This window comes from Erithacus rubecula, assembly GCF_903797595.1.
Source record: "Erithacus rubecula genome assembly, chromosome: 6".
NCBI lineage: Eukaryota > Metazoa > Chordata > Aves > Passeriformes > Muscicapidae > Erithacus > Erithacus rubecula.
The window spans coordinates 50,384,924-50,409,447 of NC_136688.1; the positions used below are offsets into that span (position 1 = coordinate 50,384,924).

Consider the following 24,524-nt stretch of genomic DNA (forward strand, 5'->3'; position numbering starts at 1 on the left):
CCGGGCTCCGGCGGGGCTCGGCCGCTGTTCCCGCTCGCGGAGCGGCTGGACGGGCCGCATCTCCCTCCCCTTGCCCCGGCTCTGGGTCTGGGCGGTAAATCCGGCGTAAGCCGAGGTAAAGCCGGCGGGAAGGCGAGGCAGCCCCGCGGGTGTCCGGCCGGGAGCCACTCGCTCTGCCCTTCTCTGTCAGGGGCTGCAGCCACTCCGGGGCGAGAGGGCACCTGTGGGAAAGGAGCGGTTTGAAACACCTGAGTATGTGTCAATAGAATATATTTAAGAAATACATTTGAGGAAGGGAGAGAGGAATGACTTCAAAGTGAAAGAAGGGCAGGTTTATGTTAGATAGTAGGAGTAAATTCTTCGCTGTGACAGATGAAACAGGTTGCCCAGAGAAGCTGTGGATACTCCACCCTTGGAAGTGTTCATGGCGAGCTTGGATGGGACTTTGAGGAACCTGGTCTACTGGAAGGTGGCCCTGCCCATGGCAGGAAGGTTGGAACTGGATACTCTTTAGGGTCCCTTCCAACCCAAATCATTCTAGGATTCTGTGAAGGTTTCGTAAGGTGTCACAAGACTATCAGCATGATACAGCTGAGTTTTCCCATGTCTATGAGGATATTAAGTGACTGTAGGTTCTCCTTTGCTACCCTTTCTACCTCTTTCAGCTAGATTATTTTGTTTTGTAATTTTTTTTATTATGTCACAGAGAAAAAAAACACCAAACATTTGAGCAAAAATTGCAACATTTCATGAATTGTGTAAAGCCAAGTGTGTTTTAATCAGGTAACCATGAGCTTTGTGCCAGCTGGCCGTTTGCCTGTGTGCAGGACACATGGCAGCAGAGCTCCTTTGGTGGGGTGTGTGTTTGTGTTCTCTGCTCTGCCTGGCTGCATTCTGCTGTGAAGAGCTCTGGAGATGTGTTTGTGTTGGGGTCGCCTGCTCTGGGGCTGAATGTGTGAGAAGTATTAGAAAAGAAAACCGCTTTCCTTTTTAGTTGGCAGGATCTAGCTGAGAACAGAGACTGTTGTGTTTAGCTGTGGTCATATGGGAGTTTGTCTGTGCTCTGAAAGAACTTAGATGTAAGTTTTAATGTCAGTGATTTAAAACTAAAAAAACGGAGCTGTTGTCCTGCTAGTGCAAACAGGACCCTTGGGCTCAGAGAAATGCAGTGACAGCTTTAGTTTCCTGCAGTCTATCTGTGGCATATCCTGGCACTGAACCTTTAGCCACTGCCTGCTTGCTGAGCCACAGGATTATCTCTCATTTTAGTTGCCTCTGTTAGGCAGCATTGAACCTTACTCCTGTTTCTAAAACCAGAAAAACATTTTAAAAGGTACTTTTCAAAGCATGGCCTTGAATTCAGTGTTTAAGAGCTTGTGAGGTCTGAGAGTTGAGAAGGAAGGACTCTGGTGATTGTTTTTGTTGTGGTATTTTTCTCCACTTTATCTCTGCTGCAGGACAGCTGCTTAGCACAAGCTGATTTGCCCTAAACTGTTATGTACTTCAGAATAACTGGCTGACACAGACTGAACACATGCATCCAGTTCCAAAATCTGCCTGAGAAAATAGATTATATCCACTCTTTGCCTTTAATTAATGAGGTAGGAAAAACAGATAACAATTAATCCTAAAGCTGTTACAGACTACATGTGATACACAACTGTCATTAGAGGGATATTAAAGGCTTTAGGCTCAAAAGCAGAGAATTGTGGCATTTGTGCAGATGTTTTGACTGTGTAGGCCATATGGGAAATCTTCTAGTTGCTTATACATTTGGTTAGTGTAGATAAAATTACTTAATTTGTAGTATTTTTAAGAAAAGTATGATTTTGAGTTTTCACTTATATGTTTTTACACAATCAATAGAAATATTTTCTTAGTCTGTAAACTACTCAAGATGGAACTTATGTGGTTTTGACATTGTGTACAATGTCAAGAAATTATAATTTTATATAATTTTTCCTTTTTTGATTGTGCAGGATGAATGGCTTATAGAGAATAAAATCTTGGGATTTTTTTACTACTAATAATCAGGTATTATATATAAATTTTACGAAGAGTGGAAACCTTTACTAACAGCACATTTTTAAAATTTAACTTAGTATGTGACAAGAAATAATTCCTCTCATGTTTTTTTGTGGGTAGAAAGAAAAAACCTTATCTACTTTCCTTTTTTCTCTTTTTAAAAATTAAATGTAAACTTCCAAAATATGGATCAGGTAGATAGGGTTATTGCAGAGGCAAGAGGAAAAGTCTTTTTCTAGATAATACAAATTTGCACATTTCCATAGCTGGTAATCAGTTACTCTGTTTTTAATGGTTTAGTTGAGCTGGAAGAGTAAGTGATGGAAACTAAGAGGATGAATTCTGAGGGCTTGGAAGATCCTCTGATAACTGAGGAGTGTGAGATGGTTCCAGCTACAAGAGCAGCTTTGAATGCTGACAGATGTAAATTGCAAGAGTCACAAAGGGAACTTAAAAACCAAAATATGTGAAATTCATGAGGCAGTAGCTGGGTAGAAGTAGTGGTAGAAGTTGAGGTTAGACTGAGGAAGATTAGTAAATGTGACTCAGGACAAAGACTGGATTTCATTTTACTAGAGAAAAGAAAAAAATACCATTGACTAGTAAAATTACTGAAGTGGCAAACCAGCACATTTAGAACAGCAAATGAGACTTTAGCAATGGATTCTTTTTATATTTAGTTGACTTTAGATAGAAAGTAGTAAATGCTGAAGGAAAGGGTAGGAGACTTAAAATATGGGAAAGGAAATGGATGGTTTGTGAAAATATTGTGGAAATGTCATGATGCACCAGGATTATCTAAGTTAGGAAGCACTCTGAAAAGGAACTCTTCATTTAGAAATAGTTTGGACACATATATCAGCTGGTCTTTATGATATTTCATGAAATACATCATGACAGGTTGTAAACATTGCAGGAGAGTGGAATCGATTTGTAAACTCTAGCAAGCAGTAAAATTTACCACAATTAGGAACATCTAGCAACTGGTGCTAGTAATTATTTGCAGGTTTTGTAGCAGATAAAATATAAAGTCCAATAACCAGTCTTTTTTCCTGTAGTTTTGTTTATGTCATGCATGGGCAATGTCATGGAAACACTCTCTTTGGACTTAGTGGAATTTTATATTGACAGCAAGTGTTGCAGGACACAAAGTGTGTGTGCTGAATGCTCTTTCACAATAACTGAAATAGCTGGAAAATTGAGGCACCAGAGCTTTTCCCAGTAACAGGGCTATTAAACTAGAGCAGCATATTTTTTTTTAAATTTAGTTGTTACACACTGCCATCAATGTATGAAGCTGCTAAACAAAAAGCATTTTCCATCCTTAGTGAATTAAAATCTAGGGACAATAGGACATATCACTACTTGCAGCAGAAGTACTTCACAGAGTAATTGTGAGCATTTAGAAGCATTTCTAACTTCAAGTGGCAGATTTTTGTTTTTTGTGTCTCTAAGGAAGTTCTAATTCTGCTTAAAATTAAAAAAAAAAAAAAAATCTTAACCATAAAAAACTTTCCTGTCTACAGATATCCAAAATTCTTGTCTTGAAAAACTTCAAGACTCGATGCCATTCTGTTTAATCAGATTGCTCATGGCAAAATAAAATTCCTTTTCCATGTTTCAAAGTCACCCATGAGGAGAAGCAGCAGCTACTGCTGCAAAATGTTCTTGTCAAGGCCGTAGAGATGAGAAAAATTACTGGGTTTAATTAAGTTTTTTAAATATTTTTACATTTCTCATGATCAGCTTTTTCTGAAGGTGACAGTATGTTATTACTGTGATGAGCTCTGACTACATTGTTTTTCTTGGAGAAGGCAAACAGACTCTTTATTTCTGTTCTTAGATATTTTCTCCTAAGTATATTTACAGTATTGCTCTAAAGCATGAAAATATTTTCTTATCCATTAAAGGAAACCTGGACATATGGTCCTTTTTTTCCTGTTTGCTACTTATCTTTCTAAATTCACTTGCTACATGGATGTTTTCCTGTCTGTCAAAATAGGAGTTTTTTAGTTTTTACTCTCTCCTTTCTTCCCACATTATTCTAATTTTTTGTTTGTTATTTGAATGTATAGCAGAGCTGCATTTTTCTTGGGCTGTGGGGAATTAAGGAGTGGAGGACAAATGCCAGTCTGTTGTTTTGATCTTACAGCACTGAGTGAATATCTCATGTTTTGGGTACTGGTTGGACTGAGGGTAGAGGCTGCAGAAAGATGAAGAAATACATCACATGGATTGTTCAGTGTCAGGGTCCTTATGGTTTTTTTTTTCACTAGGCAGGTGAAAAGAAGCATTGCATTTCCACTCAACTTTGACAAGTTTACAGATGCAGGTAAAAGTGGTTATCCCGTATTTGGTGGTTGCCATACATTCTTATATGTTAGCTGAACTTAAGGAATACACTTTTTGGTAAGAAAGTTTCTTCTAAGAATAGGTTGCATTCACTACAAGAGTTCAACTTGATTTTTCTTCATGCAAACGATTTTTTCTTCTTTTTTGCTAAATTGTGGCTGTTAACCTTTTGCTCTCTCCACACAAGTTAATGACATCTTTTTTACTTTTGTCTTTCAGATTTCCATATGTGGTCATGTAGATGTGTTTATTTCAGCCTTGAAATTGCTGATGCAAATCCTTGCTATGGCATCTGTGGCTTCACCAGTTATATTTAAGGAATTTTGTCCCTTGTATTATCTCCTCAATGCCATTCCTACAAAGATCCAGAAAGGCTTTCGCTCTATTGTGGTGTACCTCACAGCACTGGATACCAATGGAGACTACATTGCTGTGGGGAGCAGCATTGGAATGCTTTATCTCTACTGCAGACATTTAAACCAGATGAAAAAATATAATTTTGAGGTAAATACTAACTTTTACTGTTGTCTCTTCTGACGAAGCTGAGTTGCTCGGAACTGAGCTTTCTTTTGGTGTCTCGTTAACTTGTGAGTTCTTTTTATGATTTGTTTCAACAGGGGAGGTGTGAATCTATAACTTTTGTGAAGCTGTTGAGTTGTTTTGATGATCTGGTTGCTGTTGGTACAGCCTCAGGTCGTGTTGCAGTTTTCCAGCTTGTGTCTTCGTTACCTGGAAGGAACAAACAGGTAAATGTTTTCATTTGCCTTAATCTCTGTGATGTCTAGTATGGCCAGTTCTAGTAGAATGTTACTGTGATTCTTTGTAAGACTGAAACCCAGCCAGTCTTGCCTGATGAAATAGCTGTGAATATGTTTTAGGCTTCGTATGTTAAGCTTTAAAACAATAATATTAAAGCATGCTTTGCATTACAAAGATAGATTTAATCAAATATGTTTCTGACAGATTTCTCATGTAATATTTGGCTGATCTCTTTGGTGGAGGGGAATTTGAATTGTTATGAGGTTTTTGTGCTAAAGAAACTTTAGAAGGGCCTACACTTTTTTACCTGATCTCCAGTTAAACCAGTTAAGAGTCACTGATAGGCTTTGTGCATCCATTTTCTCTTCAGCTCATTCTTCTATTGCTTTGTTATTGTTTCACAGCTTCGCAGATTTGATGTTGCTGGCATCCACAAAAGTAGCATTACAGCTTTAGCTTGGAGTCCCAATGGAATGAAATTATTCTCTGGAGATGACAAAGGAAAAATTGTCTACTCTGCACTGGATCTAGACCAGGTGAGCAGTTGTTATAGGGACCTTAATTCACATTTGCACTTTCTGAAAGGATGCTTGTGTGTTTAAATATTTAGCAGTTACCTAATTGCTCAGTGTTATATATTTGGTTGGATGACTTCATTGGTATATGTATGCTTGGCCCAGTGTGTGCACACCCAGCAAGGCAACCATTGGATATCCTTCACAGCTGCCTTATCTTTTTTTAAAAAGTAATGAATTTTAAAAGAAATAGTGGTCTTTCTTATTTTTCATGAAATTACTATCAAAAAGCTTTCAGCCAGTGCTTTCTCTTTTGTTTGAAAGGGGTGTTTTTTACTGATGTGGCTCTATTGGTGAAGTACTTCTCCCAGAACTGTTCAGCATCTCAGTCTAGAGTGTATAATATTTGGGTGCTGCTGGCTGACTAGCATATTACCAGTAAATTGAAATTTTCTCACATCTTGTAAGTTAAGACAGACCTGAGATGGCAACAAAATTAATGCTAACTTGAATTTCTAAATGAAATGAAAGTTTAAACAACATGTGTCCTGATTTATCTTTGACTGTCCCTCAGTCTGGTTTGACAGAAATCACCAAAAGTAATGACTGTCTCAGCAATGTATGAGCTGACAGTGGGGAAGAAGGAAGAAAATGCATCCTTCTAAAGTTTCTGTTGGTTTCAAAAGGAATGTGTCAGCTAATATTCCAAGAGAAACTACATCTCATAGTGTGTCACACACAATCTAACTCCCCTCTTGCCTATGTAAATTAAGTCCATATTCATTAAGTGAATTTCATGCAACAGGAGTTCAAAAGCTTTTTGTTTGCTTTGTTTTTCCTCTTGGGCTTATAAATTTCTTTGAGGTGTTAGTTACTACCTTGTATTTTTAGGAGGGTTTGACTCTTGTGAATTGTGTGTGTCTTTGAAAGGGTGTTTGCAACTCCAGCCTTGTATTGGAAGAGCCATCTTCGATTGTCCAGTTGGATTACAACCAGAAGGTGCTGCTTGTCTCCACTTTACAGCGGACTCTGCTTTTCTACACAGAGGAGAAATCCGTCAACCAAGTTGGAACACAGCCCAGAAAAAAGTAACCCTCATAAAATCCTGATGCAGCCTCATCTATTAATTCTTGCATTTCAAAGTGAATTACAGAGTGATCTAGGCAATGAAATTAATATAACACAGCAGTCTGCTCATAAAAAGCTAGTTACAATAGCTGTGTGTGATCGAACATGAAATGACAATGATACCTATTTAGAAAGTATTTGTTTGCAAGTATGTCACGATCATATTTTCAAGGCACTATTAAGCAGAAATATTTAAGATGTTTTCTCATTGTTTAAACTGAAAACACTGCCAAACTTCCTCTGCAGTCCCTCTTTGTTTTCTGTGAGTGAGCAAACATTGTAATCAAGTCTGTTAATAGGTGGTGTAACATTGGCTGCAAAAAGCAAGTCATCATCCCTGTATTTTTCTTATACCCTGAAGTGAGTTAATAGGGAGAATGTATAGTAACCACTTAAATTTGAGATGAAGGCTAGAGAGCTCTTGTGTGGCTTTGACATCTTCTCTTATGTAATCCCTTTTGGGTCAGGAAGAGGGAACCCGGTCGTAGAGCAGCATGACTGACTCTATCTCTAAGGAGAGGACATTTACCCTTGAAAGAGGGTTTAGGATGTATTTTTCAGGGATATAAATAGTAAGTGGAGTACCAAGGTCTGTCTTATATGTGAAGGGTTTTCTTGATGATAGTAATGGTGTTTCTGTGTATGAGAAATGAAGGTTTTAACAGCTGAGGTTTCTTCTGTGCTTTTTGCAAGTAAAGGCTGTCAGTTTCTTAGCATTAGTTTGTAGGGTTTTGCTTGGTTTTTATTAATTCTGGGAGAAGAAAGAGTGCATAGGAGGATCTTTTTGAGATGGACAGAGTGGCATTAGGGCCATGAAGCTTATTAGGAGGAATCATTTAACTTACTTAATTGGTGTAGTGTCTGACATCCAAAGCGGAGGGGTAACTTGTTATTTGGAATTACTGCTCTTGTAACTGTAACTGAATTTATACTTCAGACATTTGACTGAATATTTTAATCAAAGACTTTCGATAATTTGTAGTTGTGAATTTGTGCCATTAGTTTTTAAATTGTTTCTAGGTTGAGTATTTAGCTTTTAAAATAAATTCTTTTGCATTTTAGCACTGGCAAATTTGGAGCATGTTTTATACCTGGCCTGTGTAAACAAAGTGACTTGACACTATTTGCTGCCAGACCTGGGCTTCGGCTGTGGAAGTCTGATGTTCATGGGACTGTTCAGGCCACATTCATATTGAAAGATGTATTTGCTGGAGGAATAAAAACTTTTGAACTGTATCCTCGTTTGGAACCACCTGACAGAGGAAGTTACAGCTCTCCAGAGAAACATCTTGGCCTTGTCTCATGCTTTTTCCAAGAAGGATGGGTGCTGACCTGGAATGAATACAGCATCTATTTACTAGACACTGTGAACCAGGTAAATAAATCTTGTGGCTGCATATTTTGTTTCTTCAATGTTTTTGTTCATGCTATGCCATGTTTTGGTTATGCAATTCTATGGCTGTAATTTAAATCCCTACTTAAAACAAAAAAAAAAGAATATTTCTTGTCTTCCTTCTCAAGTTGTCATCGCAATGATATACTCACCAACTGCTCAATATGCTGTTTAGGAAAATTGCATATATTTAAAACTTTCATTTGAGGTGTTGACATTATAATTAATTCTGACGCTTAGTGAAATGTATAGAAACCCACAGTCTAGTAATTCATGCAAAAAATATATTCTAGGCCTATAAAATGTGCCTGAAACTATTTATTCTTTCCCTTCTACAACTGTTGGTGTCTGAAAAAAAGATGTTTTATCTTTTATTTGGTACACAGTGAAGTGTTAACTGTTTTGTTGTCTTAAAAAACACATATGAACATGGATAAGACCAGTATATTTTTGTCTAAATTATATTAAACATTTGTACTGTAGCACTCTTCTGCCACCAAATTGTATATAGCCTAAGCTGTTGTATTTGGTTGCCTTTAGTTGGACAAAGAATAGATCTGTGGAATTTAAATTAGTATAAAAATGGAGGTACATCATGATTAAAAGGTTCTTTCCTGTTTCTTTTTTCTATTTTCCTTTTTTTTTTTTTTGGATGAGATAAAAATCTTTGTCCTGTACCTGTTGATGTTGATTAAAATCCAGCAAACCCTTGATTACAATCCAGCAAACCCTTTTGTAAAGAGTATCATGTTGTGCAAACACTATGTTAATCTAATGCCAATTATTTCTTTCTCTGTTGACTCTTTACAGGCTTTGATTGGTGGCTTGGAAGGATATGGTGATATTGTGTCTGTGTCCTGTACCAACAATGAGATTTTTCTCCTAAAGGGAGATAGAGACATAATAAGAATTTCAAATAGACCTGAAGGACTGTCATCAATAGGTTTGTATTGATTAGTAAGTTTAGTATGTATAAATTAGTGTGTACCTCATGGAACGTGGTATCTATTGTACTTTTTTAGTTAAAAAAAACCCCAACAAAACTAACAAAATTGAAACAAACTGAACTTCAGACAAAACCCTTCAGATTATTGCAAAAACCTGCCAGGTCCTGTAGAGTTGCTGATCTGTTCTGATAGGTTATATTTAGAGATCTCTTTTATCTGCTTATCTGAGCTTCTCTTTTGGCTGCAGTGAGAATGGAGGCATTAAGAAATTAAATATGCTTGCCTTTTTTGAGAGTGGATCAGCATTAACCTAACGAGGCATCTCTAATCTGTGCATTTGAGAGCTCGTTCTGAACCATGATGCTGAAGCAGTCTGGATTCCTGATCATGGTTATCCTTTTAGGATCAGTCTCAATAGCTGAATACATTGATTCTGTGCCACCTGTCACCAGTCACATTCCAGGGGAAATCTCAGCCTTGCTAGCAATCAAAAAGAAATAATTGGCAAATAAATCCAAAGAATGCTCACTAAAATTCCTAAAATAATTTGACTATTTCATATTTGTTGCCATCTGAGTTAAACATTTATGTTAGTAGAATTCTTTGAAAGGGACAACTAATGCCTTTAAATATTCTATTTTAGCTTTGTATTAGCAAAATCTAATAAATATGCTATGAAATCTCATTGAATGCTGGAAAACTTAACTTTTTTATCGTTGCATATTGGCAGTAGCTTTAGTCATTTAGGCAGTTCTTAACTCACAAACTTCTAGAGACTGTTTATTATTTTAATCTCAGCTTTCAAGTATAGTTTGAAAGAACTCTTAAGTGTTTTTCTTCTAACCAATGCAGTGATTTATCTAGTAATTTTCCTTGATTTTTTTCAAGCTACTGAATGTTTGAATGAAGAAGTTAAAGATCTAGGATGGCACTTCAGTGTGTGATACAATTGGATCTTCCAACCTGCAGACCTGTACTGTTCTTTTTACATAAACTTAAATTAAGAATTTTGCTAATAGAAGCTTGATATAGGGTTTAGAGGGAGTACTTTCATATAGATTAATTTACAGGAATTTATAGAGAGTGTGTGCACTTGCATGCAGGTATTTATTTTTAAAAGTTGTTAGCTTAAAATATTTTTTTTGCATAAATATTATTTTCTTTCAATACTCTCTAAAATAATGTCCCTACTCACTTTATGCTAGTATTTACACTTAAACTACTATTTATACTTTTATTTTTCTTTTGGACAATTTCAGATGTGAATTCAAAATTGTCAAATCCTTTAACAGATACAAGTCCTAAATTGCTGACCCCATCATCAGTAGTTTCATCTGTATCATCCAGTCCTTCAGTGGAAACGGAAAAAAAAATTATTTCCCCTTCTGTTACTGGTGATAAAAATGACACTTCTTCAGTGAAAGATGATCTGGAAACTCCAACACTATCAGAGAAAAGTTTTGATAGAGTGGGAGACTTGAGCAATGAAACCAGGAGAAGGGGCTGCTCTGTAGTAAGTGAATCACGAAGCAGGAGCAGCTCTGTGAACTCTGTGGACAGTGGCTCCAGCTTTATGATGTGTGCAGACCAACTTCCAGAAGCTCAGAGAGAAGGTCAGCTTGCTTCACAACGGTTCAGCACCATCAGCTCTGAAGACTTTGATCAAGAGCTCATTGTAAAGCCCATTAAGGTGAAAAAGAAAAAAAAGAAGAAACAGGGTAGGTCGAGCAGAACTTTGCCTGGCACTGCTCGTTGTTAGAATATGTTACATGGAAGAGTCTGTGTTCAGCAGGCTTTGTGTGTACTGTGCTGTGCTTCTGAAATGGTTAAGGGGTTGTGGTGGGCCATTTCTGTTTAAGGTGAAAATCTCCTTTAAAAGTGAAAAAATGATTAAGTGTTTGAGATCTGTTTGGAGCTTATTTCTTTTGTTTTGCTTTATGTAAACATGCTTTGAGTTCTAATGTATTCATTAATGGAAGCATACAGTTGACTCTGTGTCAGTTTTATGTTGGAATTGTGTAATATCTATTCATCCTATTTGGAATATTTGATAGTGTCTTTCTTAGCCATCCTCTTTAGTTTGATGAAGTAGGGAGACTACTCCATAATTTTAATTGTTTACTGTATTAAGACTTTTTTTTGCTTTATATGTATTATTTAATGTTAAAGTTGAAAAAAATAAGTATGGTTAAAATTTAGATTTAGCTTTGTTCTTCCTCCAGTTCTAAAAATATTTTAATTTCTTACTTGACACTGGGATTTAGTAGATTTTTTCTTAATATTACTTTTCTCCTTTTTTTCTCATATGTATGTGTGTGACAACAGAAAGTGGGACAAGGAGAAACCACAGCTCTCTGGAGGGCACACCAATTTATGAACGTCAGCTTTCTGGTGACAGTCCACATTCCTTGAATGCAGACTCCTTTTCCATGACTTCCAGCATAATGAGTGGCAGCATTGATCATTTGAGTACTGGATCTCCAGATCAGGAAAGTATGTTCAGTATGGAGTCCCATACAATCCTGCAAGAAGATAACGGTTCAGAAACTTTCAGTGTCCTACAGTCTCCTGAAGAAAATGGAGATGTGGTTGATTTACAGAAACTTCCAAACAGTGACAATGGCATGGGTACTTCAGCTGTTACAGATACTTTGACATCTGCATCTCCTCTGATGCTCACAAAAGACTTGACAGGCAATGTTGGTGATGAATGTAATGGTGGTATGGTTTCTGCAAGCAATGATTGCTGTTCTGGAAAGCTGAGCCAGGAGGAGGAGGAGCAGGATTTTCCTACGTTGTGTAAAAGAGATGAAGATTTGGATAAAATGAAACTGCAGGATACTGAAAAATCTTCTGAAGATCCAGACCTTACAGACCAGATGTTTTTGGAATGTGACAGTGTACTTGGTGTCCAGACATCCCTGACACCAAAGGAAAATTATGAAACTGGTGGGGAAGACCAACAGCAGCTCTCTCTAATCCACAGTGCTCTGTCAGACCCTTCTGCACTCGAGTGTGACATCTCTGACAATGTTCATTCAGATAACTGTTCCATTTCTGGGTGGAATTTTGGAAATGCAATCAAAGCTAAATGTAGTACTAGCACTGCTGAAAGGGTAGCAGACTCTCATGAAAGTAAGACTGAAAAATCTGCCTCAAGTGATGAAGAGGATATTTATGGACATGGATTACCATATTCATCCTCAGAGACCAGCATGCCTGAAATTGGTGCTGTGCCTGGTGCACAGGATGTAGCCAAGATAAGCCTAGATGAAATGGTGCTGTTAAAATCTGATCAGGTATTTCTTTTCAGTTTAATTAAAGTACCTTTAACCTTAAAAGGAAGCAGCTTTTCAAAAGAAACATTCCTGCAATTACTGTCCTTTACATCTTTAGGAGGGCGATATTTTTTTTTTTACCTGATTCAATACACAAGTAAAGTATAAAGCCAAACAAGTGTATGTGTTGTAACTCTTAAAAAATGTGATGTATCTGACTTCAGAATGGGTAATGTGTGCTTGCTATGCAAAGAAGCCATTCTGGCTATATTATTCCCAGCTCAACAAGAATGCTGTTAGAAACTCATCCATTAAAGAGTGAACAGTAAAATCCAGTCAGGCTCAAAGGCTGCTGCTTGTTTGGATCTCCAGTTTGGATCTCCAAATTCTGCATGTTGTTGTTCTGCATGATGCTGTTCCTAAATCCAGCTGACTTAATGGAGAATTAGTGCTAATTATCTCACGTGCCTGGCTTCTGCTTAAGGATTAATTTACCTGTAAATACTTAGAATAAGGATTAGTCTTTGCCCCCTAGCCAGCAGTAGCTAGCAGTGCTTAAAATGTTAAGTTTCCTTTTCCTGTTATCCCTCTTTCCTTCATCATTATTTTGTGGAAAATTACCAGAATAGTGGGACTTTTAGCACAAGTCTTAAGAAGGAAATGCAATTCTTGTAGAGTGGGGATTTTATTTGGTTTAGATCTGTAACAGCCTTGTATTGATATCAACCAAATATTCATCCATAAAGGTTGAATTATAAGTTGATGGTGTCCTATCTACTAACAGCTGCAGCCCAAAGTGCAGATGATTTTAGTTTCAGGTTATGGTATTCTTATACTCTGTCATGTTCAGAAAACTCCCCTGGTAATGTATGCAGTGCTTGAGTTCACCTCATGCAAGCAGTCAAAATTTAAGAGAGCAGGCTGTAAACTAGATTTCTGCAAGACATGGCCCCTCTACAGAGAATATCAGAGTTGGAGATTCAGCTGTCTCTGCCCTTCAGCTGTCTCATTCCCTTTGCTCATCACTCCCTAGACAATGAATAATTTCCTGGACTACAGACTGTTCATTTTTATGTATTCCCTCATTGAAGGTGGATGATGGGGTGGAAGGGTTTATTTTTTTTCTGAATTGTGTTGTTCTAGCAGTCTCACTGTGCACATACAACCTTAGAGAACAGTGACAGTTCTATTTTACATTAGGCAAATTCATTCATTGATTCAAGTACTTAAATTTAGCTTTTTAAAAATCAAAACGTGGGAGCTGCTGTTCTTAAATACCCATTTTCTTACACAGTTTGAAGACACCTGACACTGTTCTGACTCTACAGTTTTTAGTTTGCAGAGAGCTGGATGGGATACTCTGGCCCTGGATATGGCATCCTGAGCCTGGTTGTCTCAGAAAAATACATTTGGTGCCTCGACTACCGAGGCAGCCTGTTCTGCAGTGCCCTGCCTGCGGCCGGGCTGCGCTGGCAGAAGTTTGAGGATGGGGTTCAGCAAGTGGCAGTTTCCCCCTCAGGTAGGTTGGCTTCTGCTGCACTGTCACCTTGTAAACATAACACTTGGATAGACTTGGGCATTTCCTTTGGTTTTGATTTTTGGTTGTGTGTTTTTTGGGTTTTTGGGGTTTTTTTTGTTGTTTTTTTTTAATTCAGTTATTATTTAATTAGATTAAACTTGTCATTTTTATGAGATTACAGATACAGTTGAGTGCATAGGTAATTTCCATGTAGGCAGTTTATTGTTGATTTGTTTTTTTTTTTTTTTTTTAATCAGTTGTTTCAAGAAACTTGGTTGTTTAGGGCTTCTTTCATGTAAAGGTAGTATGTTGATTTTTATTTCTTTCTGTTTTTTTTTTTTTGAATTGTCACAGCTATATGACTGCATCTTCACTACCTCTGCATCCTATGTTCTAGTTTAAGTGACTGTCTTTCTAACAGGTTCACATTGCATTTTGGGAGGTTTTTGAAATGCATTTGCCTGATTAAAGTGAACTTCAGAAGTAGAAGTTAAGTGGTAGGTAGAGGAGAGCTCCTTGTGTATATAAAACCTTGATTTTTATTACAGAGCTATACTATTTCTTGGCTGTGAGGATGATGAGGCACAGGAAGAGGTTGCCCAGATAAACTGTGGATGCCCCATCCCTGCAGGTGTTCAAGGCCAGGCTGGATAAGGCCTTCAGCAATCTGGTCTAGTGAGAGGGTTGGAACTAGATGATCTTTAAGATCCCTACCCACCCAAACCATTCTGTGATTCACAATTTTAAACTTCTTTTTCTTGTAAATGTAGAATTGGCTTTGTGGATGCGTGGGTTGGTTGATTTGATTTCTTTTTAAATACTGAAGAAAAAAATGTTGAAGTTTTATTATAGTTGCATATGCATTTGTTCTGGATGGTTGTGAATGAGGATTATGTTGGATTAAAAATAAGCAGGTTTTGCTTATAAACTTGTGTCACTTTTGGCCTTCCACGTTGTTCCAGGACTGGAGTGAAAATACGAAGTTTCTCACCCATTTTCATTTCTTTGTCTCCTGCCTTGCCACTGCTTTTCTTCTCTGTCATCTCTAAAGGCACATGTCAATCTTCCCTTCTCTCTGTAGGGGAAGACTTGCTATCTGTTTTAAGAAAAAAGAAATTCTATTTGATCTGTAGCTGAGCTTTGCCGTAGCCAAAAGAGAATAGTTGTAGTTCAGATTGTGGGTTCAGTATCTTACCCTCAAGAGTGGTCCAGCAGCAGGTCCCTGCAGAAAAGTGAAAGGCATGTGTCATGTTTGCCCTTGGTGGTTTCAGGCTCCAGTTGGTGGCCCAGATTGCCAAAAGGTTGTTCCTCTGCATTTCTTATCCTTAATTTCCAGGAATTCACCAAGCTTTCCACCAAATCTGTGGAAGTTTCTTGCATCCATAGTTTGCCATGAATGTATTAATGTTGGGAGCATGTTAACCAACAACTTATCAACATGGAATTAAATACAGCTTTGTGAAATAATTCAAAGGAAATTATTATGACAGTGTAATATTCTGGTGCAAGCCAGCAGTTAAGTTTGGCGTTCCATTTGGTTTTCTTTTTTTAAGATCTTGTTATGTAGTAGAAGTCAGTTATTCTTCTGGTCTTGCTTTAAAAAAAAAAAAAAAAAAAAGTAAAAGCTTTTTAAACTTGCATTTTTGTTTAATGCTACTGGTTTGCTTTTCCCTTTCTATTAGTGTAGCTAGGACACATCACCTGTGACTGTTGCAGTACTTGCTGAGTGCTGTTCTTTCTTTACTTCTCATACAGGGGCTCTTCTCTGGAAGATTGAACAGAAGACTAACAAAGCTTTTGCTTGTGGAAAAGTAACTATAAAAGGAAAACGGCATTGGTATGAGGCTTTACCCCAGGCTGTATTTGTAGCTCTAAGTGATGACACTGCCTGGATTATCAGAACAAATGGAGATCTGTATCTGCAAACAGGTACCTGAATTAATTGCAGGTGCTTTGAATTTTTGTGGGCTGAGATCATTAGATTTCAAATCTATAGAATGATGGCAGTTTGCTATAAACTTTTATCCACAGCCAGGACATAAGGAAACCTTTTTATCTTGAGAAACACTTGGAAACAGTTGTGAGATTTTGTGTTATTAGGAGGGTGGAAAAGCTGGTTCATGGCCACTTGTTTTGTGTGTGCCCAGTGGAGTACATACAGTACAGAGAATTTATGGCATGGGGAAGATATGAGCTGGATGGATATAAATGGAAAGGGATTGTAGAAAATATCAAAATAATATCCTTGCTTTGAAAGTGGTATGGTGCACTGAACTCAGCCTTAAGTGGGCAGAATAGGGAAAAGTAGAAACTTGGTGTTTTGAAAAGCACAGATCTCTAGAAGGTAAGAGACACTTGATAATGACAGGAGGGTATTCTGAGACAGAAGATCTTGAAGTGCTTTGGAAGTATAGACAAATGTTGTTTTATGTGATAGAGAAAGCAAAGCTGTGGGGGAATGGAATGGGCTGTGGGGCAGGAATCTGCAGCTCCTTCTTACAGGGTGTGAACGAGGCACAAACTGGAAAAAGGGACAGCATAGGGGCAACTTTGAAGTCATGGCCTTAGTTTTAAGTTCTTCAGTGAATAGAAGAGGATGTATTTGGAAAGTCTTATGCAAACAGTATTCAGGCTGAATGCAAGGAGCTAGGATGAAGGATGGCAGTGCTAGTTTTAGAGTTAAGGGAGAAAAGTATCAAGGACTCTCAGGCATGTGGGGCTTACACAGAGAGCTGAGGAAAAATTATCAATAACATGATGAAGGAATTACTGGTGAATAAGGAGGAGGACTGGGTTAAGGGGAAACTGTATAAGATGTACAGAAACAGGACAGCATGTCTGTGTGGCTGTCAAAATTCTTATTTACCTTTCATTTAATTTTGGCACTCTCATAATTTCTCTTTCAGGTTTAGTTACTGTAGCACAATGCAAAAACTCTTTGTAATTAAGAAAACTGTTTAAAGTACTCATCACTGTTTCAAAGACACTCTATTAAAATTATTTTTTTTTAGTTAAGTGTAGTAATCCCAGAGAAGTCAAGTGGCCTGCCTATGGTCACATGCATACTGCCAACAGGCATGGATAGGGGTGATGGAAAGTAAATTTTGGATGTTAATCATACAGAGCTCTGTGGAGGTTTGAATCAATATTTTTCTTCTCTTTGAGTGACTGGTTGGATTGCATCAGCTTACATTCTGCTGTTCTTAGGCTTCCAAATTTTTCTTTTGATGCAAAAAATAAATTCCAAGTATATGTGTCTTCCTAATGAGAGGCAGCCAGTGAAAATTATTTCTCCAGGATCTTTTCATTCCCTTCACTGTCTTGTGTAACATTTATAACAAAAGTGTGTGCTCAGAGGTTTAGAAATGAGTGTACTTTTTAGTCTAGAATATATCATACGCCAGTCTGTTCATACTGCTTTTGGCAGCATGAGGAGATGAAACAAATGCTGTGTCTCCTGAGATGCTTCACATGCAGTTTCATATGTGTAAATCAAGTTTCAGTGTAATTGTAAAGAAGACATGTTCCTTTAGATTAGATGTAGAAATATGTGCAAACTGTCTGTAAATTTACCAGAACTTCTCTGCTCCTTTCAGTAATACCCACTGTGGCACGCTCTTTTGTAATTGCTCTGCTGTCATTATTCATATTAGGCTTTCTCTCCCTCCATGTTTTGGCCAAAAATTCTTCCATTACTAGCTTTTTCTTTGATGCTTCTGTCAGCTTTAATAGGGGTTTTATAAATGGAGATTCCAGGTGCTGAACGCTAGAGGGAGAAAAGGAACAGAAATGACAGGACTGGGCATGCACTGTGCAGGATGTTGAAGGATGTACAGTGTCTTTTTAAAATGTAAGGTCAGCTGTATTAGAGGAAATTATTAATAGTTTATAGAAAGAACAGTCACTCAAGGAAATTGTGATCAAATAACAAACGTTAGCATGTCAAGAAGATTCCCCTCTGCATTTTCTTTTATTGAGTTACTTTATCTCTTTCCATTTTGTTGCAAAAAGCCAAAGTTTGTAAAGCAATCCTCATTTTCTGATTTCTAGGTTTGAGTGTGGATCGTCCTTGTGCCCGAGCAGTAAAGGTTGACTGCCCTTATCCACTGTCACAGGTCACCTCCAGAAACAATGTGGTGTGGGCTCTGAGCGAGCAGCGGGCGCTGCTGTACCGGGAGGGAGTGCGCAGCTTTTGTCCTGAAGGAGAGCAGTGGAAGAGTGATATTGTCAGGTAATGACCCACTGCCACAGTCTGAGCACAGCCATAATGACACAAATTATTGTGCTGTTTGAAAAAATATTACCTGAACTCATGTGTCTGTGTACCACTTTGTGTGTGTATGTATCTATTTTAGCTGTCTGTCTATACTTCCTTCCTTCCTGCCAGCCAGCCATCCATTCATCCATGACTGCTATGTAGTGAGAGGAATTGTCATAAACAGAAGCAGGTTTAAAGAGTGAGAAAGCTTTTAAAAGATCTTTATAATGTCTGTCAACTTGACTTTTTTAGTAAATACTGCTTCTTTAATTTGTGCTGTAATGGTTTTAAGGAGCTCTCCAGTTTTTTGAGAGAGTTTGTTTGGTTTTTTTCCTGAGATTAAATATATGCATTTTCTTGGTCATCCATGCAGCTGGATAACACTTCTGCACTCCCCTGCCACAGATTTTTATAAATATTTTGTGTAGTTGGTATTTAGCTTTGTAGTTGATCCTATGTTCATAGTAGCTCCTTTGTGATAGAGTTAAAAGTGCTGAGTCTCTACTGCTGGCTTGAGAATGTAGAATTTAGTGTCTCTTGTGACATCAGCCTGGCACAAGCTTAGGAAGAAATTCAAGTTCTTATCGTCAGGTGATTTTATCTACTGAATATCCTATTGTGAAACCTTAACCTGTGCTACCTCCCTGTCTGGTATTTGGCTCTTGCAGTCTGACAAGCTACAGTGTCTTTGTTCAAATGTGAAATTTGCTTGTACTTTAATTAGAGTTTGTTTAATGAAAATACCTGCTTGACCTACACCTTAGGTACATTTCATGTTCTTGGGCTTTGTGTTAAAATTGCAGAAAGCAGTCACTATTTGTTCTTAGATTGCCAAGAAAGGTTATCTGAAAGAACTGGCATTGTTTGGTACCTTTTTGGTGTCTGATATGATCACCTGACCTTGTTGACTTTCTGAGCTTGAAAATAATTTATTTATGCAAGAAACTTACAGTCCTAAATTCAGCATTTATCTCTGTCACATAGTTGAGTTTTCTATTTGTGGTCCCTGAACTGCAGGTATTGTTCTCAGAATAGGTCAAGGAACTAGAGGAGATACATTTATGAAGCTGTTTTATCAAAAACTTGAGGAACACAGCTCTTGATCACTTATTTACTGAAAAAAATAGGGCTTGTTTAGTTTTGTTATGTATCCAAGTTTCAAATCTTGAGTGATCTTTAAAGGACTCATGGTTTTTGTTGCAGTTGTTGTTGAATGTTTTTTACTTAAACAAATAAAATACAAAGTACTGAATAAATGAAAATTTAAAGTCAAATGTGTTTTTTAGCATGGCCCTACTGAGTTTCAACCCTGTTAAACTATTAGCATTGTAATAGCTTCCTTAAAAAAAAAATAAATAAATTCAAATTAAGATTTTTAACATTTTTATTTGTTTGTGTTTCCAGTGAAATGCAGGCTTTGGAACCAGTGTGCATAACCCTCGGCGATCAGCAGACATTATGGGCTTTGGATATCCATGGCAATCTCTGGTTCAGGACTGGTATAGTTTCAAAGAAACCACAAGGAGATGATAACCATTGGTGGCAAGTAGGCATTTTTTTATTTTGCTTTCAGTTTAGTCTTTTACCTTGACTGGATTGTTTATGTTCTGTTCCCAAAAGATTCTAAGAAAAAAATCAATTAATTTCTTCGTGTTTTATAGTACCCTTTGTTCACTATATCAAAACTTTGTGTGGCTATGGCTGAAATCCCCTTTTTGTGTCTGCTATAAGGAGAGGAGGAAAACCATCCCATGGTCATCTAGAGCAGCATTGCAGAAGCTTTCAAGAGCACATGAAATGCTCTGCCTGGCCACAGGACATGCTGTTGAGACAGAGCATCAAGTCTGCTGAATGCAGCCTCTTCTCTTGTCTTCCAGTGACCATCCTTTTCCTTAGCTAAAGAGAATAAATAATAAGTCACCATGCAAAAGAATGTGTTTGCCTTTTTCCATTCAGTTGAGATTTCTTTCAGCCATGTGGAGCTGCTTGCTTCAGCCACAGTTCATGTGCATGAAACCAGTTCAGTTACTGCAAGTGCTGTCAGGTGATGATTTGGAATTCCTGATTCTGGTTTCTCCAGTCTTTCTTGTCTTCTCCAGAGATTGAGAAGAAGAGAGTACAAAGATAGACTTACAGGAAATTTGCATGCCTACCTTAATTCCAAGAATTTTGCATGATGAAATCCCTTTTTGCATGTGGGCATCACGAGTAACTTGGCTTTGAGATTATTGGTGAACTATTGCCATTTTTGCTGCTCTTTTTGTGCTCTTAGGCATTTCATTCCTTTCTAGGAGTATCCCACAGTGTTGCCAACCTAGTTATCCATGACAGAACTTGGGCAATTACTTATTTAGATCTCCTTCTGCACTGTGAATTAAAATGTCCATAAGGCAATTGCAAAGGAGTCTTGAATTCAAATTTTTGTCATGTGATTTGCATTGCTACACTGTGCAAGATTGTCTCTTCCTTTGGGAAATTGAAAATTCACCTCTTAGTTTTCGGTGTTTGGTATGTTTTGAGAGGGAGACATCCTAAAACAAAGGGCTATCTTAAAATGCAGATTTCTAAATGGACTGTTGGATAGAAGGGACTTGTAAACTAGCATTTAATACTCATTGTGGCTAATAAGCAAAACAATTACTCAAAATGTACCAATTTTATTTTTTCCTTCATACACTTTGAATATTTCTAAAAAAGCTTCTGGTGAAAGACTGTGCAGTTCACCCCACAGCTTAACCAATTATCAAGAGCACTTTTTTTCTTTCCACCCACAGGTAAGCATCACTGATTATGTAGTGTTTGACCAGTGCAGCCTGTTCCAGACCATAATCCAGGCAACTCACACGGTGGCAACAGCAGCTCAGGCACCTGTGGAGAAGGTGGCAGACAAGCTTCGAATGGCATTTTGGTCACAGCAGCTCCAGTGTCAGCCCAGCCTCCTTGGAGTTAATGGCAGTGGAGTCTGGATCTCCTCAGGCAAAAACGAATTCCATGTGGCAAAGGGAAACTTAATAGGTTGGTGTGCTTTTGCATCTTAATTTTTTTAAGTTAAAGATATTAGAAGGAATAAAAGGAAATAACTAACTATAGCTCTGCCACCACAGAAATTACCCATGGCAAGTCAGGGCAGCTTTAACTTGTTTAAAGATTAAATTAAATTATTCATTAGCATTTGGTTTAAAATACTTTTCTATTTAAAGGGAAATATTTTTCATGGAAAAATCATTGTCAACCAGTGAACTGTGCACAAGTTACTGCTTTTAACACCTACATAAGTCTCTTCTCTGGGATAAGAAGGCAATCTTAAGCTGCTGAACCTATTTTATGTTGCACAGTGGAGTCTGGCTCACAATCAGTGTGACTGCAAGACACTAATGTTATGGTTTTACAGTGCTAATGAAGGGATTGTTTTATTATTTTTTTTTTCTTGGTACAATTCTCTGAATAGAATTCTGATTTGGTAATTTGTTTTTTTTAGGTAAAAAATAACAATGCATCTAGGATATTGTTTAACCTCATCACTAAATTGGTCTCCTATTGAAGACCATTAGTATTTTTCTTTATCCTCTTCTGCATTCCCAGTTTTCTCTCTTTGTTTACATAGCTTCCTCCTCCCCCTAACAATTTCTTGAAAGATTTTCATAGAAAATCTTGTCTAAAATATATTTAATAATTTATTGCAGTACAATTTCTTTTAAATTTTAAATGACAAATTTTAACAGAAAGCTGAGTTTCCTATTAATACCATTCGTTCTTTCTTTCAAGGCACGTATTGGAATAATATTGTGCCTCGTGGTACTGCTTCTGCTACAAAATGGATTTTTGTATTGGCTTCCCCAGCTTCATCTAAAGAAGGTTGGTAAACCAACAGTGCAGGCATGTAATATCTGATTTTTAAACAGAGTGGAATTGATGGTGGAAGTAATTAAATATCTTGAATTACTTGAGATTTTGGTTTTCTGTTAGCAGGGATCTAAAGTAGTTGAAATAGTGTGGAAGTACAACTGTAAAACTATGGAGATTAAAATAATGTATTATTCACTCTCACCTTTGGTGTGGAGCAGCATCCACCAGAGAAATGGGTGGTCCTCAGGAGCAGCAGCTTCCTAAACTGCAAAGGCATGAATTGCCAGAATTTGTAATTGAAAGTTTCAGAGCATGTTTTGCTGAAATGTCTGTAAAACCAAGTGCTTCTCCTGTCAGTGCAGTTACTGCAGCAAAATTGCCCATTATTGGTACAAGTGAGACCCTGTCAGGGAATTGAACTGCTGGTTACAATAGTTAGCAATTGCATTATCTAAGTACACTGGTTTTAGTGGCAAAAATGTGGTTTAGAGCTGAAAAAGAATGCTGCTTTTCAAAGGCTATTATCAAGGATAAAGAGCAAAAGAATAGAGAGAGGTGATAGTGCACTGTTACATGTGTCTTCTTTCTATTAGTTCCTTCAAATGAAACCTTTCTTCAAATGAGTTCACTTACTACTTCCTTTATTTGAGAAATGGAGTATTTAAGTGCCTAAATAAGGGTTTAGGATCTGTATTTGTACTTCAAAGCCTTACCCTATGAACATAGCCAAGAAGCTTTAGTTTCGCCTTCAAATGTACTGATCTTTTTTTTCAGAAAAACTAGATGTGTAAGCTTTGTCAGAGTGGATTAGGAATTATTTTAATAACAGAAGTATCCTTTCCATAGGAAGCTTTTTGTGGCTGTGCCAAAGCAACAAGGATCTGTTTTGTGTCAGTGATCAGAATCCTCATTCTCGTCCTTCTACGGTGCAGCTGCCACCAGAGGCTGAGATGGTGCACTACTCTGCCTGCCAGGATGCCGTTTGGGGCTTGGATAGTCTTGGGCAGATATTTATCAGAACACTTTCCTCCAGCTGCCCAACAGGGATGCATTGGACAAAACTGGATCTCTCCCAACTAGGTATGACATTTTTATTGAGTAGACACACCATGTTAGCACATCATGTTTTCCACAAGTATCTTTCAGTTTACTGGATTAAATAGTACCTATTGGTAGGTGATTTTAAAACATCAGGAACAGATGTGGCTTTCAAAGAGTGTTTAGCCTTTTTCTGGAGACAAGAAGTTTCCTGTTTGCAGTATACTTTGTGTGTGTTCAGTGCATCTTGCAGTTGGTCAGGCTGAGGTGGCTGGGCCTGACACAGTGCTGTGCCAGGGCTCCAGCAGCTTTAACTAGGCTGGCTCGTGTACCTCAGTGCAGCCTGATCACCTGGTCTAGGGCACAAAGGTCTGAATTTTATGGTTGAACATATTTTTAGCAGAGTCATCAAAGCTTTCTGCCAAGGGAGAGTTATGCTCCAAGAGTTGGATCATTCATGAGTGATGCAGCTGACAACACTCATGTTCAGATGTACAATGATGTAATAATTCAGCATAATGCTTAGAATGTGATGCTGGCTAACTGCTCTTTCCATGGCTTATGTGGTTAACTGTGATTTGCTCATTGAAATGTAGTCATAGTTTGGTTCTGTGGGGCGATCAGGTTATTTGCCAACTTCTTAAGTAATATTCTAATCATATTTACTTCTTGAATAGTCTGACAGGTAGAACATTCTTGCATTTGTGCTAATCTGCATTCCTGTTTTAGGTGAAGATAAAGGAAATTGAGACTATGCACCGTTCTCTCACCATTTTAAAAATAATTCAGCTGGTTTGCAGTTTTTCTGTTTTTGATGGCAATGTTCATGACTTGTCTGAGAACAGACAAGCAATTTTAAGGTTTAAGGAAAGGCAGACACAGCGGTCAGAGTTTAAGCCTCATGTACAATTTTAGTGTATAGTTTATAATAATTCATGGAAAAATTCTAAAAAGGGGCATTTAAACTTAACTTGTTTGTCATTGTACACCAGTTATTTTTCAGACCTGATGAGTTGGTTTCAAATCACTCATCATATCATAGTTTAAACATTGATTGATGTCTTTTACATTTACTGACCTATAGGATAGATTGGACCACTTTGTCCTTCTCATGTTCCTCAGTGTGGTTTGAAACTCTTCTTATGAACCACCACTTTCCAGCAGTTTAGACAGTAACTGTTTAACTGAAAAAATAAGTAATTTCTGGCCATGGTCTGAAAATCTCAGAAGAATTCATACAGGAAATCAGTGTAATTGGTGTTAACTGACTGTAATACCTGGCCTGTGAACTTAAACAATTCAGAAATTCAACCTTTACATTCAGCTTTTGCTGTCAGCTCTGTGGCACATGGTGGTGTCAGAGAAGAGATTTGGGATCAGGAAAAACTCAAATACTGCACTGTACCTGTCAGTGTAGGTTAGCACTGAAATGTGAAAATGTTATGGGCATTCTTCCTCCATTTAAT

The 24,524-nt window shown here is 37.6% G+C and overlaps 1 protein-coding gene across 10 annotated transcripts in view; it reads left to right on the plus strand.

Moving 5' to 3' along the window:
* Nucleotides 1-24,524, plus strand: part of TECPR2 (tectonin beta-propeller repeat containing 2) — a 41,914-nt gene that overhangs the window by 255 nt on the left and 17,135 nt on the right. For 5 of the 10 annotated variants that reach the window (XR_013774576.1, XM_079308233.1, XM_079308239.1 and 2 more), the window contains exons 2-16: nucleotides 4,597-4,881; nucleotides 4,995-5,123; nucleotides 5,541-5,672; nucleotides 6,582-6,739; nucleotides 7,842-8,154; nucleotides 8,983-9,115; nucleotides 10,379-10,837; nucleotides 11,445-12,418; nucleotides 13,733-13,916; nucleotides 15,672-15,845; nucleotides 17,967-18,147; nucleotides 19,579-19,720; nucleotides 20,949-21,189; nucleotides 21,940-22,029; nucleotides 22,867-23,100. Coding sequence is in view for 9 of the 10 variants with exons in the window: in XM_079308233.1 (XP_079164359.1) it covers nucleotides 4,648-4,881; nucleotides 4,995-5,123; nucleotides 5,541-5,672; nucleotides 6,582-6,739; nucleotides 7,842-8,154; nucleotides 8,983-9,115; nucleotides 10,379-10,837; nucleotides 11,445-12,418; nucleotides 13,733-13,916; nucleotides 15,672-15,845; nucleotides 17,967-18,147; nucleotides 19,579-19,720; nucleotides 20,949-21,189; nucleotides 21,940-22,029; nucleotides 22,867-23,100 (3,778 nt within the window). In the remaining variant the exon portion in view is untranslated. Of the gene's footprint in view, nucleotides 1-63; nucleotides 253-1,457; nucleotides 1,602-4,596; nucleotides 4,882-4,994; nucleotides 5,124-5,540; nucleotides 5,673-6,581; nucleotides 6,740-7,841; nucleotides 8,155-8,982; nucleotides 9,116-10,378; nucleotides 10,838-11,444; nucleotides 12,419-13,732; nucleotides 13,917-15,671; nucleotides 15,846-17,966; nucleotides 18,148-19,578; nucleotides 19,721-20,948; nucleotides 21,190-21,939; nucleotides 22,030-22,866; nucleotides 23,101-24,524 lie in introns of those variants that run through there. The other 5 variants (XM_079308235.1, XM_079308234.1, XM_079308238.1 and 2 more) reach the window with 5 other exon arrangements.